Source organism: Erinaceus europaeus, chromosome X (assembly GCF_950295315.1).
Source record: "Erinaceus europaeus chromosome X, mEriEur2.1, whole genome shotgun sequence".
Lineage (NCBI taxonomy): Eukaryota > Metazoa > Chordata > Mammalia > Eulipotyphla > Erinaceidae > Erinaceus > Erinaceus europaeus.
Genome location: NC_080185.1, coordinates 106,117,875 through 106,135,194, shown reverse-complemented (window position 1 = coordinate 106,135,194; position 17,320 = coordinate 106,117,875). Strand labels below are relative to the sequence as shown.

The 17,320-nt window shown below is 37.9% G+C and overlaps 1 protein-coding gene across 8 annotated transcripts in view; it reads left to right on the top strand.

Annotated features, from left to right (window-relative positions):
- GK (glycerol kinase) overlaps positions 1 to 16,706 on the top strand; it is an 84,934-nt gene extending 68,228 nt beyond the window's left edge. For 5 of the 8 annotated variants that reach the window (XM_060182754.1, XM_060182758.1, XM_060182755.1 and 2 more), the window contains 9 exons: positions 2,281 to 2,359; positions 3,713 to 3,809; positions 4,546 to 4,630; positions 4,895 to 5,015; positions 5,123 to 5,266; positions 8,146 to 8,226; positions 12,379 to 12,465; positions 14,406 to 14,996; positions 15,329 to 16,706. In XM_060182754.1, coding sequence (XP_060038737.1) covers positions 2,281 to 2,359; positions 3,713 to 3,809; positions 4,546 to 4,630; positions 4,895 to 5,015; positions 5,123 to 5,266; positions 8,146 to 8,226; positions 12,379 to 12,465; positions 14,406 to 14,416 — 705 coding nt within the window. In that variant the 3' untranslated portion in view covers positions 14,417 to 14,996; positions 15,329 to 16,706. Of the gene's footprint in view, positions 1 to 2,280; positions 2,360 to 3,712; positions 3,810 to 4,545; positions 4,631 to 4,894; positions 5,016 to 5,122; positions 5,267 to 8,145; positions 8,227 to 12,378; positions 12,501 to 14,405; positions 14,997 to 15,328 lie in introns of those variants that run through there. The other 3 variants (XM_060182756.1, XM_007518827.3, XM_016186300.2) reach the window with 2 other exon arrangements.
- Positions 16,707 to 17,320: the final 614 nt, after the last annotated feature.

The following is a 17,320-nucleotide window of genomic DNA, read 5'->3' as shown; positions in this document are numbered from 1 at the left end:
ACCAGAGGCTTGAACCTGGGTCCTTGCACACTTTAATGTGTCCACTTAACCAGGTGCACCATCGCCTGGCCCCTGAATGTAACTTTAGAACATTTTCATCTCCCTAAAGAACATTCCTAACCCTAAATAACTACTAACCATGCTTTGTCTCTATTATTTGCCTCTTCCAGCCATTTCATATGAATGGAGTAATACAATGGGTGATATTTTAGGACTAATGGTTCACTTCTTTTCTTAGTATCTTTTTGAAAGTCCATCTGTGCTGTAGCTGGCATAGTATTCCTTCTTGTGAACAATTAATAGTCAGTCATGTGAATATATGTTATACATTTGGTTTTTGGTCATGGCAGACCCACTAATCTTGGGCTGATTTTTTTATTTCAAAGGGAGAGGGATATAGAGACAGAGAAGGAAAAACACCACAGCACTACTCCACCTTTCGTGGAGCTGCCCCCGCTGTGCCGTCCATGGTGCTTCCACTTGGTGCCAAGGCTTGAACCCAGATCTCTTCTGGATGAGCTGTCTCATAGCCCCCTGGATATACATTGTATTTATATGTTCATCAGTTGATAGAATTGGGCTGTGCTTGTTAACATGGACAGACTAGCTGGTTTATTTGCATTCAGTAAGAACATTCCCGTATGGTCTCTTTTTCTTTTTTTAGAATTGATTTATTCATGAGAGAGATAGGAGAAGAGAAAGAACCAGACATCACTCTGGTACATGTGCTACCGAGGATTGAACTCAGGACCTCATGGTTGAGAATTCAATGCTTTATCCACTGTGCCACCTCCCAAACCACTTTTTTTAAATTTTTTTTTTGGTATGGTCTCATTTTAAGAGATTATTTCTTCCAGTGCTTTGGCAGGTGGTATTTAAGTTGCCACTATCATGATAGGTAAAGAAACGAGGCTTAGGTGGCCTGACTAGCTTGCTTAAGGTTGCATACCAATTCAGAACTAAAACATGATAGGCCAAGGATATTGCTCAGCAGGAGAGCAGGGGGCTTGCATGTGTAAGGTGTCAAGTTCTAAACCTGGAACCCTAGTTGCCAGTTCTGAGTAGAGCTCTGTTGCTCCTTGGCTCCCTTGTCTTTCTGTCTCATAAAAATAAAGTAAACTTAAAAAAAAAAAAAAAAAAAAACCTACTACTCAGACTCAGACCGTACTTACCAGACTGTAAATCATGTTTTCTTCCTTATTGCTATAGCCACCCATCTCTTGATGATTTTATTAGAAAATTTATTTTTATTAGCTTTCTTTGCTGACTTCAGTGGTGCTTTATGTAATATACTGTTAGACAGGGAAAATAACTTTTCATGTAGTATCTCCTGATAAGAAAGGAGTGTATATTGGGTAATAGTTTACCCCTGTGTCTTAGCAATAGATAGAAAAATTGCATAAGGGGGCCAGGTGGTAGCACACCAGGTTTAGTGCACATAGTGTGAAGCTCGAGGATCTCGGTTCAAGCCCCCGGCTCCCCACCTCGCAAGCTGTGAAGCAGGTCTGCAGGTGTCTATCTTTCTCTCCTCTTCTCTGTCTTCACCTCTTCTCTCTATTTTTCTCTGTCCTATCCAACAACAATGGCAGCAACAACACAACAACAATAACAGCAGCAGCAACAACAATGGAAAAAATGGCGGGGCCGGGTGGTGGCATACCTGCTTGAGCACACATGTTACAGTGTGCAAGGACCCAGGTTCGAGCCCCTGGCCCCCACCTGCAGGGGGAAAGCATCACAAGTGGTGAAGCAGAGCTGCAGGTGTCTCTCTGTCTCTCTATCTTTCCCTTTTCTCTCGATTTCTGGCTGTCTCTATTCAAATAAATAAAGATGAAAAAATGACCTCCAGGAACAGTGGATTTGTGGTGCATCACCTAGCCCCAGCGATAACCCTGGAGGCAAAAAAAAAAAAAATGCCCGAGAGTCAAACAGCTCAGTTCATTGATATCCACCTACAGGAACGGGTTCAAAGGTGTACTAGAATGTTCTCTTCTGTTCCATCTCATGAAAAACTTCTGTAGTGACCTAGATAAAACTACTCCTACACAATGTGTAATTTATGATGTTTGTAGGAGCCTCAAAGTTGTACTATTTGAAGTTTAGCCAGATGGCAGTATCATACACAGAGAATATAATCAATAAAGCTCAGCTCTGGATACTGGTGATGCTGGATATCAAGTGTACGAACTCATGCATGCAATTCCTAAGTGCTTTGTGTTCTCTTCTGGGTCCTTAATAAAGCTTTTGGTAGTAATAACATGTATGTTCACATTCCTCTAGGGCTCTGTAGCCATAGCAGGTGCTGTAATTCGCTGGTTAAGAGACAATCTTGGCATTATAAAGTCCTCAGAGGAAATTGGTAAGTATGTTCTAACAAAGGCTTAGAATCTGAATAGAAAGGGCCCATATTTTACCTTGGCAATCTGTTAATATTTGTGTATTGCCCCATACATGAATTAAAATATATAGCCCCCTATTTGAGTTTTATTTCATCATAAGTGACTACTTTGTGAATATTTATAAAACAGTGCTCTGGTATAATTAATAAACTGGCAAGGCAGGGCATAAAAATTTCCCAGGTATAAAATTGAGCACCGAAGATTGCCAGACTCTACAGGTAAAAAGTAGTCTGGTCATTTTTTTTCCTGCTGAGAAAGCAGTTTACCTGGTAGAGTATGCATTAAGACTACGACATGTAGAGATCAGGGACTCATGTGGCTATTTTCAGTCTGTGGGTAATTATTTTGTACTCACCTACTCATTCTCCTATTTGTTTGATTTTACCTGAAGAAGGTAAGACAATCAGAAACACATTTTTTAAAAGATTTATTTATTAGAAAAGAAAGGGGGAGATAGAGCAGGAGAAAAATACCTGCAGAACAGCTTTGCCTTTGTATGTAGGGAGTAGGGGGTTGAATCTGGGTCCTTTCATATTGTAACTGAGCTCTCAACCAGGTTTGCCATCACCCACTCCTAGAAGTACATCCATCTCTTTTTTTCTTCTATTTTTAATTAGTGATTTAATATTGATTTACAAAATTATGAGATAACAGGGGTATAATTCCATACTGTTCCCACCACCAGAGTTCTGTGTCCCCATTGGAAACTGCAGTAGTTCTCTCAAGGTCGTAGATATTAATGACTATTGTTTCTATAGGCATATATATTTGCCTGTTTTCCCTATGGTCCTGCATTCTATTCCTTTCTAAGTCAAACCTACACCTGTTGCTACCTTTGAATGCCTTTTTTTTTTTTCCCTCTCTCCGCGTCCTGATGGAATTGGAGTTCAGACCCCTCTGGTCATCTTCCCCTAACATTTCTCCCCCCTGGAATATGGACCAAAGTTGTTTATGGGATATAGAAGGTGGGCATTCTGGCTTTTGTAATTGCTGGAAACACATTTCTGATCAAGGGCACACTTGAGGTCGCTTCGTCTTCTGCTTGGCAGCCTTATAAATAAATAATGGAGATGTACAAAATGAATCCACTTCCTGCATTTTAGGGGGTGGGTCACATTTTAATGGGGGTGTTCAGGGTGGGGAAATTTGTTTGACTCTAGCATGCTGCTATAATTAGGAATATTTTGCTGTGCTAATGAGTAATAATCTAAAAGCCCTGTCCCAGGTTTTGAAGAACATGTGGTTATTGGCCAATGAATAGAATATAGTACAGTGATTTGTGGTTGTTGTTGTCGTTTTTTTTTTCATATTAGAAAAACTTGCTAAAGAAGTGGGTACTTCTTATGGCTGCTACTTTGTCCCAGCATTTTCAGGGTTATATGCACCTTACTGGGAGCCCAGTGCAAGAGGGTAAGAATTGAAAAGAAGGTATGCTTTTATGACTTAATTTATTTATTCAATTCACTTTTAACTGATTAGTTAATATTTCCTATCTATTTTAAAGGGTGTAAAGTATTTACAGAAAACCTCTTCTATTTGGAGGGTATAACTTCAAACCTTTATTTTAAAACGTTATAAATGATCTGATAGAAAGGCCTTCTCATATGCATTTAATGTCAGTGATGTTACCTTCAAGTCCTCTGTAAGTGATACAGCAGAGGAATGCTCTCTGTGAATACTGATTTGGAGTTTTTAAAAATACTTTTTAGATTTATTTATTGGATGGGTCAGAGAAATGAAGAGAGCAAAAGAAGGTGAGAGACAGAGACATCTGCTTCACCACTCACAAAGCCCCCCGCAGTTGGGGACCAGGCTTTGAATCTGGGTCCTTGTGCATTGTAACATGTGCACTCAACCAGTGGCGCCACCGCCCACCCCCCTGATTTGGTTCTATATTATTGTCATCTGTTCAGATGAACTGGGAGGTTTTCATTTGTGAACGCAGGATTACGCACTAGAAGGTCTTCCTAATTAATTAATTACTTAATTTTTATGTCTAGCTTTTAAAAAATGTGTTTTATTTTCATATTTTTTCCCTACACATTTCTTATCTTCCAAATCCAGCCTCCCCATATACAAGACTTTGTAGATTGACTCAAGTATTCCATTCTAATCTTAAAACAAAATAACCGTTTGTCCATTTTAGGATCATCTGTGGACTCACTCAGTTTACCAACAAATGCCATATTGCGTTCGCTGCGTTAGAAGCTGTTTGTTTCCAAACTCGGGAGGTAATAAATATGGGCCATTTTGGCTTGTTTTTTTTCCCCCATAATCCAGTTGTATCACTCTTAAAAGATTATGTACTAATGCCTGAAGTGCATTAAATATTCTGTCCTTTTTTTTTGATCTCTCTCATAATAAATAAATGCACCTTAAAAAAAAAGTCCAAATGTTCTGTGGAAGCTATTATCAGTTTCTAGGAAGATTGCCATGTGAAAAAGTCTAATTATCTTTATTCTCTCTCTCCTTTTTTATTTATTTGTTTTTTTAAGATCTTAGATGCCATGAACCGTGACTGTGGAATTCCCCTCAGTCACTTGCAGGTAGATGGAGGAATGACTAGCAACAAAATCCTCATGCAGCTGCAAGCCGACATTCTGTATATCCCAGTAGGTTAGTAAAACATCGCTCCTTCCGACTCTGAAAGCTGTGCTTCTCTGGGGAGACCTTGTCCTTAGGCATGTGGCTGCAGGGATGTTGATGTAGCTCTCTTCCCTCAGTGAAGCCCTCGATGCCAGAAACCACTGCTCTGGGAGCTGCCATGGCTGCAGGGGCTGCAGAAGGAGTTGGTGTCTGGAGTCTTGAACCTGATGATTTGTCAGCTGTGACAATGGAGCGTTTTGAACCGCAGATCAACGCTGAGGGTATACTGAGAGAATGAAGCTTTTAATGCTGTCCTGTGAGAGTGACCTTAATGCAAGTGTCTGTCTTTCTGTTTACTCATCGGTGAAGGAACTAAGTAGTGAACAGAACCGTTTCAAATTCAGCTACTCAGCATATTGAACTCTGCTCAGTTAGTGTGAATGAGGGAATTGTTCTATATAAAGCATCTAAAAGTCTTATTTCTTTGCCCTTCAAGTCCTACTGTTTACAGCCCTTTTGTGTAGGAGGATAGCACTGCTACACTATTAGTTTTTGTTTGTTAGGATATTTTGTAAAAGTGAGAAAAGGGAAGGATCAGCTACCTGCTCCTAATGTCCGCCTTGGGCCATCTTTGGAGTCACTGGCATCACTACTAGGGCATAATTAGCTGGGATGAGGGACGCTCTGGTTAAGTACAGATGGGCCAGCCTGACCAGAGCCACATAAATTTAAATAAGTGAGCTTTGAAGGTCTGACTCACTTCCTAGCAAACTGAGCTGTCATAAGCTTTGACTGATACCTTTATTAAATAAAAATGTAGTGATGTATCTTAAGTGGGCATAAATGTGAGTAAAAGAAGTAAAGTTTTCTAGATTCTGAACTTGCTTTTATAGCTTTTCAAAAAACCCTTGAGTTCTGGACTATTGGGGAAAAAGCTTTCAAATCCATTTTTGTTAAATTTTCTGAAAGACTATGCTAGTATTTCTTAATTGTGTTTATTCTCTTCAATATGTAAGAAGATGAATTATAATACTACTGATTTCATTCCTAGACTGATTGGCATGTATTTTCACATAAAAATGTTTTTCCAGGAAGTCGGGCACTAGTGTAGCAGGTTAATCACATAATGATCCCAGTGTGAGCCCCCCCTGGCTCCCCACCTGCAGGGGAGTCGCTTCACAGGTGGTGAAGCAGGTCTGCAGGTGTCTGTCTTTCTCTCCTCCTCTCTGTCTTCCCCTCCTCTCTCCATTTCTCTCTGTCCTATATAACAACAATGACAGCAATAAGACAATAATAACTATAACAATAAAATAACAAAGGCAACAAAAGGAAATAAATAAATATTTATTTTAAAAATGTTTTTCCAAACTTATTGTTCTATCTGTAAGAAATTTTTAACTCTTGCAGTATTAGATAAAATGTGAAGTTCAAAAAAATGTTTCTTCAAGAAAACAACTTTCAAGATTAATTAATTAATTAATTTTTGACTTCAGGGTTATTGCTGGGGCTCAGTGCCTGCACTACAAATCCACTGCTCCTGGAGGCCATTTTTCCCATTTCTGTTGCTCTTGTTGCCCATATTATTGTTATTGTTGCCATTGTTGTTGGATAGGACAGAAAGAAATCAAGAGAGGACAGGAAGACAGTGAGGGGGAGAGAAAGACACCTGCAGACCTGCTTCATCACCTGCGAAGTGACCCGCCCCTGCAGGTGGCGAGCCAGGGGGCTCAAACCAGAATCCTTATGCCAGTCCTTGCGCTTTGCGTCATGTGCACTTAACCTTCTGTGCTACTGCCTGCCTCCCTATTTATTTAATTTTAATGAGAAAGATACAAAGAGGAAGACTAGAGCACAGCTCTGCACTGCCCTATGATGGTGCTGGCGATTGAACCTGGGACCTCAGAGCCTCAGGCATGAAAGTCTTTTGCAAAACTATTATACTCTCTTCCCAGCCTGAAATATAAAATTTTAATATGCATATGTGTTCAAAATGGGCATATGGTCTGAAGATGCTAATCCTACTCTTACCTTACTCTAAAAGCAAATAAGTTTTATACAAGGGGGTGAGAATTACTATTTTCTGAGAAAAGCCATCTCTGACATTTTAAAGGCCCAGAGTTGATCAGTTATGTCTCTTCTCTTTTCTTTTCCCCAAAGTGTAAATACTTACACACATGTACACTCACACAAATTGATACCTGGATGTAGACAGTTGATTATGCCAGCGAACATTTGGTTAGAACTGACTGCAGGCCAGAAAGTATACCAGCATGTGGTATACATAGAGCTGAAGGGCTTTGTCCCGTAGGGAGCTCAAGTTTATTGGAAGAGGTAGAAAGAGTCTTGAGAATCCTCTGTGGACTCAGACATCTTGAGATATATCTTAAGACGGAGAAAAAGGGGGCCGGGTGGTAGCACAGCACGTTAAGTGCACATGGCGTGAAGCACAAGGACCGGCGCAAGGATCGAGGTTCGAGCCCCCCGGCTCCCCACTTGCAGGGGAGTCACTTCACAGGCGGTGAAGCAGGTCTGCAGGTGTCTATCTTTCTCTCCCCCTCTCTGTCTTCCCCTCCTCTCTCCATTTCTCTCTGTTCTATACAGCAGTGACAACAATAACAAGAACAAGGACACCAAAAATGGGAAAAAAATAATTAATTAAAAAAAAAAAAAAGGAGACAGAGAAAGAGGGGCCCAAAGTGTGGGGTGACTGGGACGCTTTCTGAGGCCAGCGGCATGTTTCAGGCTCCTGGGGTTGTGGGAAGACATGGAGTGGGGGTGGGGGTGGGTAGAGTATTGACAGGATAGCCCCTCCCACACTTCCAGATATGTTAAATCCCTTGTCTGGTGCAAAAATAAACTTTTTCCATATTAATTTACTTCCCTTGTCACAGGCATGCCCTTCTCCCCCCCCCACCCCCGCCAGTAAAGAGAGAAAAGACAAATGAGTTGGAATCCCCTGTTCCAGTCCATCACCTCTTGTTTGAGAATGGCCTGTCTTAGCAGATAGCCTGTCTCTGGATCTTCCTTAAGCTGAACTTCCCCTCCAACTGCTAAGCTAGCTTCCCTGCAGTCACGCTCCCATCTCTGATATGTGTAACAGTGTGTTCAGACTGCTTCTCAGTAAACTGACTTCCATGTGTATGTTTCTTTCTTTTTCTAGAAAGTGGTATTCGTTACTCTACGTGGAAAAAAGCTGTGATGAAGTCAATGGGTTGGGTTACAACTCAATCTGCGGAGAGTGGTAAAAGTGTTTTTACTCTTACTGTTGCTTTGTCTTAGTATGTTAAATAGCTCAATTAGGTATCTGAACACATTTAGCAAGGCTGCTCTGAAGAAAAGCATTATCTTCTGTGCAGCGTTTCTAATAGTTTGAAAACACATTAAAGTTCTAAACATAACGAGTAAATTACCAGGTTGATGCACATGCTTATCTCTATCCTGCCATATCTTTTCTACTTATATTATTCTTGGTACTGTGATTAATTTTCTAAAAATGAAATTACTTCTAGTTTCTTTTAATGAAAAAGAATCAGTAAGCTTTTGTCTCTCTTAATGTCTTTCTTTACCTTTTTGGGAGGCTGTCTTCAGGACCTGGAGAAACTGAAAGTTATGATGACTTCAGAATAGACTTGGATGCTTCCCTGGCTGACTCTTTTAAGTTCTTAGCTAGTGCACGGTATGGGAATTCATTGGAACCAGAAAAGAAGATATAGGCCAAACATAGAACATTAAAGTATCACAATAGATTGGCAGAAAGTAGAGGACAACTTTTTCCAATCATTTAGGTAGAAAGGCTTACCTAAACCACTTGCAAACAGCCTTAAGCTGCTTTTTAATATGACCTTGGTAGTTAAATACTCTGAGATGCACCTTTAATATGGCATAACTTTTTAATTCTTTGCTAAGTGCACAACTTGGTATGGAATCATAACCAGTAATATATCAAATCAAATACCTTAATGGAGATAAAGTTACACCTGTAGTGCAACTTGCCTTCCAAGCTCAAAATGAGTATAAAACCACTTTACCATTTCTGACTTGTAGGAAGAGCTTCTGGAACCATTTACTAGCACAAATCACTGTGATTTATTTTTTTAGCCCTAGATGGTCTTACTTGAAGCTTTTTTTTTTTCTTCTCTAGATAAACTTTCTATCCTTTATCTTCAAGCCTTTTGTGCTGAGATTTACTTTCCAAGATGGTAGCAAAGTGTCCTTTCTAAGATTAAAATTTTGACAGCTTTTATAATGAAGTTTCTCAATCATAAATATTTTTTTCTTACACGGTGCTGGTTTCTGTTTAAATATAACAAAAACACATCTAATTATTTTTAATTGTGGTTAGTTAATGGTTAAGGAGACATTGAGTTATGGACATGATTTCTGAGTAGTTGACCCTTTCACCACCTACACACACACCCTACTATGCTAGTAGTTGAAGATCAGTTTTCCCCCTTGTTTTTAATTTGAGAGACTGAAATGGAGAGGAAAGGGGATAGAGAGGGAGACAGTCAAGGAGATACCATGCAACACTGCTTCACTTCTCATGAAGCTTCTTCTCCTCCCCAACAAGTGGAAACTGGGCTTGAACCCAGGTTTTAGTACATGGTAACAGGTGTGCTCTACCAGGTACCCAACTCCCTGAACCAGAAGATATACTTTTAATTAAAAAACTTCCCAGGAAAACCAACTGATCACTTTGTGTGCCATACTGTCCTTGCATTTGAAATGCAAGATGTTGCTAAAAGAAAATTACATGCCTTGTCAAGTCTCATCTTAGATGAAAGAGACAGAGCAGAAACCAGATCACTGCTTCATCGTAAGCAGTGCCTGTACCCAGGGAATGCACTCCACTCACTGAGCTGGAACCCTAGCCTCCTAGGATGTCCTTGGCTTCTGTCCGGGTTGAGAAGAAAGACAATCTGAGCTTTCAAAGTTATTTTTTATTTTCATTGCAATCAAACTGCAATGTATTTAAGTCAAAGTCCAAAAAAATGTTTTTGGAATTATATATATATGTGTGTACATATAGGTATATATTTATGTAAAATACTGTATAATATTTTTTAAAAATCTCTAAGATATATATATATAGATAGATAGATATAGATATATACTGCAAACTGTGACTTTCAATGCTGATTGCATTCCTCTACCTAGTATAGGTGACATAAATATCTATGTTATATAATAGCAGCAGTACAGGTAGAATTCTATTTTAGTCATCTTGAAAGGATATTAGAATTATTGCTTTAATTTGTGGGGAGAATATTGTATTAGCTTAGTTTCCAAAATGATTTCTTTTTTTAAAATTTTTTAAAAATTTATTTTAGTGAGAAAGAGTAGATACAGAGAGAAAGATACCATGAGAGAGGAAGAGACCAGAGCACTGCTCAGTTCTGGCTTATGGTGGTGCAGGGGATTGAACCTGGGACCTCAGAGCCTCAGGCTTGAAAGGCTTTTGCATAACCATTATGCTATCTCCCCAGCCCCTTCAAAATGATTTCTAATTTTGATGAAGTTACATAGATTTTTGTGTTTGTAACTATATTTGAATATATTGCAAACAATTTTCAATATACATATTGTCATACAACCAAAATGTTTTAAGTATTTTTGCCACCTAAGATAAAGATTTATGAATACAAATAATCCTCAATATTTTCTAAAATTATAACTCATTGTACCCATACCCCAAAAGTGGTAATTATAACCTAACACAGATGATAGGCTCCAAAAGAAGTAGGATGAAATATGGAAATAAAATTCCAAGTTTATTTTTTTGTAGTGTGATGATTTTTTTTTTCTAACCAGACACTGATCAGCTCTGGCTTATGGTGGTATGGGGGGGATTGAACCTGGGACCTTAGAGCCTCAGGCATGAGAGTCTCTTTGTATAACAACTATGCTATCTACCCCCACCAAGATTTAATTTTTTTAATTAAGTAAAATTCTTTCTTTTTTTTTTTTAATATTTATTTTTATTTATTTATTCCCTTTTGTTGCCCTTGTTGTTTTATTGTTGTAGTTATTATTGTTGTCATTGTTGTTGGATAGGACAGAGAGAAATGGAGAGGGGAGGGGGAAGACAGAGAGAGGGAGAGAAAGATAGACACCTGCAGACCTGTTTCACCACTTGTGAAGCGACACACCTGCAGGTGGGGAGCCAGGGCTTGAACCAGGATCCTTATGCAGGTCCTTGTGCTTAGCGCCACCTGCGCTTAACCCGCTGTGCTACAGCCTGACTCCCGTAAAATTCTTTCTTGAAGGAAGGGATTCTAAGATGATTCTGGTTAGCAAATAACAACTATGCTCTCAAGAAAATTTTTATAAATGTAGATTACTGTAAATATATATTAATATTTGTTGTATTTACTGAGAGATGAGAGCACTGCCCTGCTCTGGTATGTGTAGCGTCCAGGATCAAACCCAGGGTACACTCATGCAAGTCCTATGCTCTAGCTGCTAAGCCACCTCCCCAGTCTCAAGTTGGTTTTTAAATGACAATAATAGTGTCAGGTGCATTTCCTCACACAGAATTTCATGTGAAGTGGAGAGAGAGAGAGAGAGAGAGAGAGAGAGAGAGAGAGACGAAAAAAGAACTAAAGCATAGCTCCAGTACATGAAGCACTGGAGATTGAACCAGAAACTTCAGGCATGAAAGTCTTTTTTTAAAAAATATTTTATTTAGTTTTATTTTAATGAGAAAGTGTAGATACAGAGGGAAAGATACTGAGAGAAAGAGACCAAAACACTGCTCAGTTCTGGCTTATGGTGGGGCTGGGGATTGAACCAGGGACCTCAGAGCCTCAGGCTTGAAAGGCTTTTGCATAACCATTATGCTGTCTCCCCAGCCCAGAAAGTCTGATGTTTTACCAGTTGAACTATTTCCCCAACCATGCCAAGTTCTACTAGGAAAAAAAAAAAAAAACCAAGTCTTAACCAAAAATGGCACACACAATTCATTTTCAGTAGATTTAACACTTACCTGAGAACAAGAGGATCTCTCACTTGAACTCTGGGCCAGGGGAAGAGGGCAATTGGATTGCTCATTTAGCATCTTTGGAGCGAAAGTCATGGAAGTTAAATCAACAGCCTCCCAAAAAGGACTCCTTAGGCTTTCTTTAGCTTCGCAAGGAAGGCTTATGTTGATCTGTATGTATTATGTCCCTGGCTATGTGTGGCATGCTATCTGTACTGTTTAACTGTCATAAGCCCTCAATAATCGATTATATATTTTGATTTGAAGTAATAACTCATACTAGCTTTTATGAATATACTATTTTTATAACTTATTTTGTTTTGCTGTCATGTGATTCTTAACCCAAATATTGTAATTATGTGTCTCTCTTTTGGTTTGCTTGACTGGAATTCCCTTCTGCTTGGATGGCCACAGGTGACCCTAGTATCTTCTGTAGTCTGCCCCTGGGCTTTTTTATAGTGAGTAGCATGGTAATGTTAATCGGAGCAAGGTACATCTCAGGTCAGTTACTTTTCAATTAGACAATTTTATTAGTTAGTTTTAATGTATCTATGTATAACTCATTAGAAAGTAATCAGAGTTTTTCCATTCTTCCTGTGCTTTGGAAGCTGATAAATCAATTATAACTGTCTTAGTAGTTATGCCAATTAACTATGGTGGCAAGTCATCAGAGTTAAGGACTGTTACTCTTCTTACTCTCTTACTTCTTTGTTGGGCTTTCATGTCTAGCAAAAGTAAAAGTACTAATATTAATGCTTAAAGGAAACAGTATTCAGAGTGACAGATTCAACTTAGGGGGTAATTTTATACAGTAATTAAAATGGCTGTCAAAGATGCACAAATTGTTTTTTTAAGACTTAATGAAAATTTGCTAAGCAAACCTTAATGTGTATTTTTAGTGCTGGTAAGAGTTTCAGCCAGAACATGTTAGCAGAATTTCTGTAAAGCTCTAACTGGGAAAAATTTGTAACTACCTCTATTTTAAAGACTACAACTTTTATTCATGTTTTTTTTCTAATCATTACTTAAACAAACTGAGTCTGAAATTAAAGCCAAGTTATTTTTTTAGCACATTAACCTTTCAGTTAAGAAAAAGTAAACTTGTTTAGCATATTTTGAAATGTGTTGTATATAATCTGTTCACTTGAATATAGTAAATCATTTTGGAAGTTGTTCCTGATGGTGATGTAGATTGTCTCCAAATTAATGGCTTAAATGGAAAGAACTTGTTTCATGTTCTACATGTTGCCAAGAAAGTGATTTTTTTAAAGTTCTTCGTAATTAACAGAAAAGTTACGTGATGTCTCATAATTCAAGATGATGACCCAGACTTAATATATAAAATTTTAAATTTATGGGGATGGGAGAACAACTACTTGGAGAAATCTGGAAGCCCTAATTCAGTTTGCCATCATAGTTCAGTGTCATGTTAGCATGAAAAGTATTTGTATCAGCAGGAAGTTAAATTGTGTTTTGATAAATGATAAAAATCTGGGTGACTTGCCCAACAATTTAAAATTATATTCCTCTTTTTATCTATTTTTTACATTTAGGGTAAATTTGTTCCAGCCTTCTGCTTCTACAATAATAAAGACTTCTGTTGATATTGGTGTTTTGCACCTTCGTTTCTGGAATTAGCATTAGCAGTTGTCTGTTTTCTTTCTGCTTTTCAGAAATATTTGGTAGAAGAGTCCAAACAGCCCACAACATTTATAACAATATATATGCTGTTTTAGACTTTTGTTATTAATGCCACCAGAGTTATCGCTGGATCTCAGTACCTGTATGATGACTCTGCCACTCCTGGTGGCCTTTTTTTTTTCTTTTTTTTCCCATCAAGACAGAAGTGTGTGTGTGTGTGGGGGGGGGATGGAGAGGAAGAAGAGAAATACATTCATCACTGCTCCACTACTCAGGAAGCTTCTGCCTGCAGGTGGGCACTGGGGGCTTTTAATGTATTTTATTTTTTCATCTTGAGTCTTTGACTGTTTAATTATGGCTTGGAAAAGAAAAGAAAAATATTTGGCAGCTAAGTGTTTTCTCTGTTTTTTTCTCCCCCGCTGTTTCCCCGTTGGTACCAGGGCAGCATGGAAAGACCCTATCAGTGTGAATTTGAGGTCAAGCATTTCTAAGACCTTGGTTTCTAAAATTAACATGGTTATATCATCTTTCATTGCTTTCTTGGTAACATGCTAAGATTACAGAACAGTGGAAATTAATTGCTTTGGTAAACAATTAGCAATCATACTAGTTTTTTAGTTTTGTTTTGCTAATTTTTGACTGTTTTCTTGTTCTATTTTTAACTATAAAGCATTAGTTAGAGATTATATGAAATTTCTAGTACAATAAATGATTGAATAGTCTTCATTGATTAACTCCTGCATTGCATGTATGTGTTATTGACATGTTACTAACATGTATGATTTTGTTCCCCATTTTAGGTGTTCCATAAGTAGTATCAATTCAACGGATTCCAAAAGATGCAAGCTTTTTATGTAATGAGAGAATTCAGCGATTCTGTCTTTTAATATGATGACACTATTAATAGACTTTGATTATATTTTTAAGCCACTTGCTGCATGACCCTCCAAGTAGACCTTGTGGCTTGAAATAAAGAAAATGCAGCAGAAATAATTCTATAGAAACATTTGGTGTGTTTTTTAACATTAAGTTAAGATTGGACCAGCCACCTTTGGGGTTGACCCCTCCTTTAATCACTGCCAGTCCTATTCCCTCTAAGATCTAGAAAGAATCCAGATCATGTCTTTCATCAGAGTGAAACATGGATAAGCCAGGATTTGATTACACTACCCATGCTGGATAAAGGGATTTTTATTACTAACACAGTAAAAAAAAAAAAAAAAAAAGAGCAACTGTATGTTTGTCTCTTTAAAAAGATTCCCCAAAAGTCCTCTATTCTGCATAGTAGGGAGATCCAGCATCTTTAGTAAAGTATAAACAAAAACCTCTACAAAATTCTAAAAATGAAAATTTAGTCTTTTCACAGCTTAGATACTTTTTTTTAAAAAAGTGTTTGCCTGGCGCAAAGCGCAGGGACCGGCATAAGGATCCCGGTTCGAGTCCCCGGCTCCCCACCTGCAGGGGAGTCGCTTCACGGGCGGTGAAGCAGGTCTGCAGGTGTCTATCTTTCTCTCCCCTCTCTCTCTGTCTTCCCCTCCTCTCTCCATTTCTCTCTGTCCTATCCAACAACAAAGCAACGTCAACAATGGCAATAATAACCGCAACGAGGCTGCAACAACTAGGGCAACAAAAAGGGGGAAAAATGGCCTCCAGGAGCGGTGGATTCATGGTGCAGGCACCGAGCCCAGCAATAACCCTGGAGGAAGAAAAAGAAAAAAAAAAGTGTTTGCCAAAACTGGAATTCTTCAGACATTTTGCATTGTCTCACTAATTTTGCTGAATTGTTATCTGGATCTTATAGGGAAAGGTATTTTTCCCCTTCATCTCTCCTTTGTATATTTTTTATTTTGTGTATAAATACATGCCTATTTTATACACTAAGGGATCCCATTTATCAATATAATTGAGTACAACACATGGTTTCACTAGTTATACCAAATTTCTGTTTGGATGTTAAAAAGAACGGCCACTTTTTCTTCACTCCTTTTTATATTTCTTACTTTGTATGCATAAAATACATATACATTTTATACTGAGGATAGCCCATTTCTAAATTAAGAAAACGTTATATTCTGCAGTTTATAATGGAAGTAGTCTGAAGCTGACCACTGCACAAATATTTGGGAGAAAAGAGCTGTATACATTATTGCACAATGGCTATGCATATTATTTACCAGGAGAAACTTTTTCTTAACAAGACAATATTTAAAATCTAGGAAAATGTTCTATGTCAATAAAAGAAAATGTATTTTGTTGTGATTTCAATTAGAATCCTTATACCCTATTTTTTATTCATATATATGCACATATACATGAAAAATGAACGACTTACTATAGAAAATACTGTTTTCACACAGAAACAATAGTCCATGTAAATTTATTTTCTTCTAATATACTTGTAGACATATTTTGGATGCTCTCAAAAAAGGTTAAAAACTTTAAGTTGAAAAATACTTCGAGAGTAAAGCCAAGAACGCTCTCTCTATTCAAATATGCCATTAATTGTTGATAAAGATCTGGGATGACAGAGGATTATTATCTCTCCTTTAATATCATATAACAACAGAAACCATTTCCACGAGAAATTCTAGTGAAATTTCTCAAAATATTTAATACCACATGTTAAAAACCTCACCCAATCTTGCTTGCTTCTTAATGACATTTTAAAATAGCTTCAAGTTAATTTCTGTGCAGTACAAGTACAAAAATATTGCCTCTTAATCATTTTTCAATCAGTGCTGAAATGAGAAACTATTAACACAAAAGGTTTTGTTTTGTTTGAAATTAATGGTCATTTGCATCTGCAGTTCTGATTGTGCTATTTCCAAATTACTGGATTTTACTGATGCCACTGCTATGTTAGTGACATAATGACTATAGAAAGGTACTTTGAAATTATTACTTTGTGGCAGGGGTACATTTAGATATTGTTTCTACCAAGGTAGGTTGAGTTATTTGTAAATAATTGTGAAAACCACTGTTCAGATAATTTTAAAATTACATTAATTTTCTACAAATCGCAATATTTATAAATGTATGGCATTGTACATGTTGATATTTAATGATAAATCTACTCAAAATAAATCAACCCCTTATTTTTACTTGCATTTCTTATTTACAGACTAGAACTTAGAGCCAAGTTAAACCAAGAATAATGTTTCAAGAAATGTAGAACTAAGCTACTGGCACTTGATCAGACACACTATGGAAAACTAACCAAAAGCCAAAGTAGTTTTGGGATTGTGAGCACTGTAACCATTCTATAAGCAAACCAAGGACAGTGTCCTATCTTGCCAGCCAGAATGTACTCAGGCAATAACAGCTATTATCAGTGGGGTCTGGGGGAGCCAACCGTTACATCCTGTACTTCACTTTCTGTCTGGGTAACTCAGTCCAGCCAAATTCAGCCCATGCTTGCCAAGGAAAAACTGGCTTCAGTGTTCATTTACATGAAATGAACATAAATGAATAGTCCCTCACAATGTGTGAGCTTGCAATCCATGAAAAGAGGCCTCTGAAGAAAATGGGTTTTATTTACTCCTTGGAAAATCTCTCTTTTGTTCCACTCCCACTAACCTTTTTTTGTTTGTTTGTTTGTTTGTTTTGTTTTATTATCTTTATCAGATAGAAGCAGCCAGAAATTGAGAGGGGCAGAACAGACAGGGAGAGAGACAGAGAGACACCTGCAGCCCTGCTTCACTACTCGTGAAGCTTT